General features: G+C 42.8%; 1 protein-coding gene across 1 annotated transcript; it reads right to left on the bottom strand.

The window, feature by feature from the left end:
* Nucleotides 1–111: 111 nt before the first annotated feature.
* On the bottom strand, nucleotides 112–2069 carry JH06_5322 (aspartate-tRNA ligase; the record flags this gene model as incomplete). Its single annotated transcript, XM_014669308.1, has 5 exons — nucleotides 112–387; nucleotides 420–543; nucleotides 573–691; nucleotides 722–1741; nucleotides 1773–2069. The coding sequence occupies 5 exons, from the start codon at nucleotides 2067–2069 to the stop codon at nucleotides 112–114; spliced, it is 1836 nt and encodes a 611-aa protein (XP_014524794.1).
* Between the last annotated feature and the right edge of the window lie 200 nt (nucleotides 2070–2269).

Below are 2269 nucleotides of genomic sequence, written 5' to 3'. Positions count from 1 at the left end.
CATCTTCAAACAATCAGAATATGTGGATAATCTTCGAGATCTGGATTTGTCAGTTATGTTGTTGTCTGTTTGTTGAGAACAATCAATATCTCAAAAACAAACAATGTACATTTAAGGAGAACATCTCTTTGGATCTCTAGGGAACATACTTACATAACGAATGTTCGGTAAGCCAAGGAACAACATTACAACACGTTCCAGACCCACTCCACATCCAGCATGAGGATAAGCACCATGAGAGAAGGATTGCAAATATCCCTTCAGCGAGTCCAACGACACACCATGAGCCTTCGCACGCTCAGCTAAAAGCTCAGGATCATGAATACGTTGAGCTCCAGACACAACTTCCTCACCACGAATGAAGATATCAAACGAATTGGAAAGCTTCTAACCAATTACACCATCGATACATATATTACAGGATTATGAGGATCAGGCATTGTGTAGAAGGGACGAATAGCCAATGGGAACTTATCAAGAATATAGAAATCAGTATTGTATTTCTCCTTCACGAGACGACCCAACTGCTTCTCCATAGGAGTACTATTCTCACACTCTATTATCAATCTTACCTCATATCACCCATGGGATCAACATCAAATCCGGCGTCAATCAACAGATGCATAGCATCAACGAAAGGAAGAATTAAAGTCTTCTTGGGATACACCAGAGGAGTGAAAGGATGCTGTACCTACATATCAATATGTGTTTTCATGATCACATTCACAGCCTCCAATTCCTTCTGGAAACGAGCATTCAATCCATCAAAGATATACACAAACATGTCAGCAATTAGATCAAGCGCTTCATGATAATTCTCCTTGATCGTCATCTCCATATCCAGACCAGTAAACTCACACAAATGGCGATGAGTATTACTGTTCTCAGCTCGGAATACAGGACCCACCTCAAAGACACGTTCGAAATCAGCACAAGCAGTACTCATTTGCTTGTAGAATTGTGGTGACTGGGCAAGACATGCTTGGTTACCGAAATAGTCCAGTTTGAAAACATTTGAACCTCCTTCCGAAGCACCAGGAATAATCTTGGGAGTGTGAATCTCCACAAAATCACGGTTAATCAAATACTCACGGAAGAGAAGTCCTACTGCGGAACTGAGACGAATAATGGCCTGATTGGCTGGGGTACGGAGATCGATCCAACGGTTGTCCAAACGTGTATCAGCATTCACAGTGATGAATTTGCGATCTTCTTCAGCAAGAGCATCGTTTGCAGCGATTTCCTCATCAGTACGCATAGCCGAGTCCAGCTGGAAAGGAAGCTCCACCTTAACACGCGAGACAACAAAGATCTTGGAGACAGAGATCTCAACATGCTTGAAGGTAGCCGACTCGATCGGAGTCTCGACCTTCTGGACAGTACCGACCACATCGATGATACTCTCCTTTGGGATCTTTCCGGCATAATTCACCATGGGTTTGGGAACAGTAGCACCCTGGAACAAACAGCACTGAACAGAATCAACGTGTTGACGAAGGATAATAAAACAGCATTTTCCCTTGTGGTTCACATTGAAAGCACGACCTCGAATGAGGACTTCTTCGCCAATATGCTTCTCAATGTCGTGAAGACTTGTCCACTTTTTGTCTGTGGTCTCTGCCGACTGAATAAGGGGCAGATCACCATACTGCTCATTGGCAGGAACAATAGCGGACTCAGAACGATTCTGCTCTTCTGCTCTCTTCATTTTTCGCAACTCCTTCTTTGAAGGTCCAGCCTCCTACATCTAAGCCACTTCATTGTTCCAATACCTTCTTCTCCTTTGGTTTCTTTTCAGGTTCGGGCTCAACGAGTTTTTGGAGCTGTGAAACACGTTCCTCCTTTTCTTTAATAAGAGTTTCGTCTCCATTCTCCAACTTCAGTTTCTGAATCTCTTCAAGGAGATTACCAATTTCCATTTGCTCTGCTTCCTTCAGTTCAGTCTTCAGAGAGAATAATTTGTTCAGGGCAGTTGAGATCTCCTCTTTTGGGGCTTTCTGGGCCTTCAATTCTCTAACAACGTTTCCCTGCTCCTCTACCTGCTTTCTTAAGCTCTCAGTGTGTTCCATGACAACAGAAATAATGAATGTGATAGAATCAGTTGGTGTACAAAAATAGGCTGTATTTTGTTAGTATTAGTTGTTGCTAATATTGAAAAGAAAACATCTGAAAAATGCTCTTTAGACAACCCATTCCTTCGTCACTTAAGCTCTGTGTTCTCTGGCCTTCTTCTCCTCGATGATGGTCAGCTTGATGCCATTTCCCTTAG

Source organism: Blastocystis sp. subtype 4, assembly GCF_000743755.1.
Source record: "Blastocystis sp. subtype 4 strain WR1 chromosome Unknown seqid_0690, whole genome shotgun sequence".
Lineage (NCBI taxonomy): Eukaryota > Bigyra > Opalinata > Blastocystidae > Blastocystis > Blastocystis sp. subtype 4.
The sequence above is the reverse complement of the archived record's forward strand: the minus strand, read 5'-3'. Positions and strand labels throughout refer to the sequence as shown.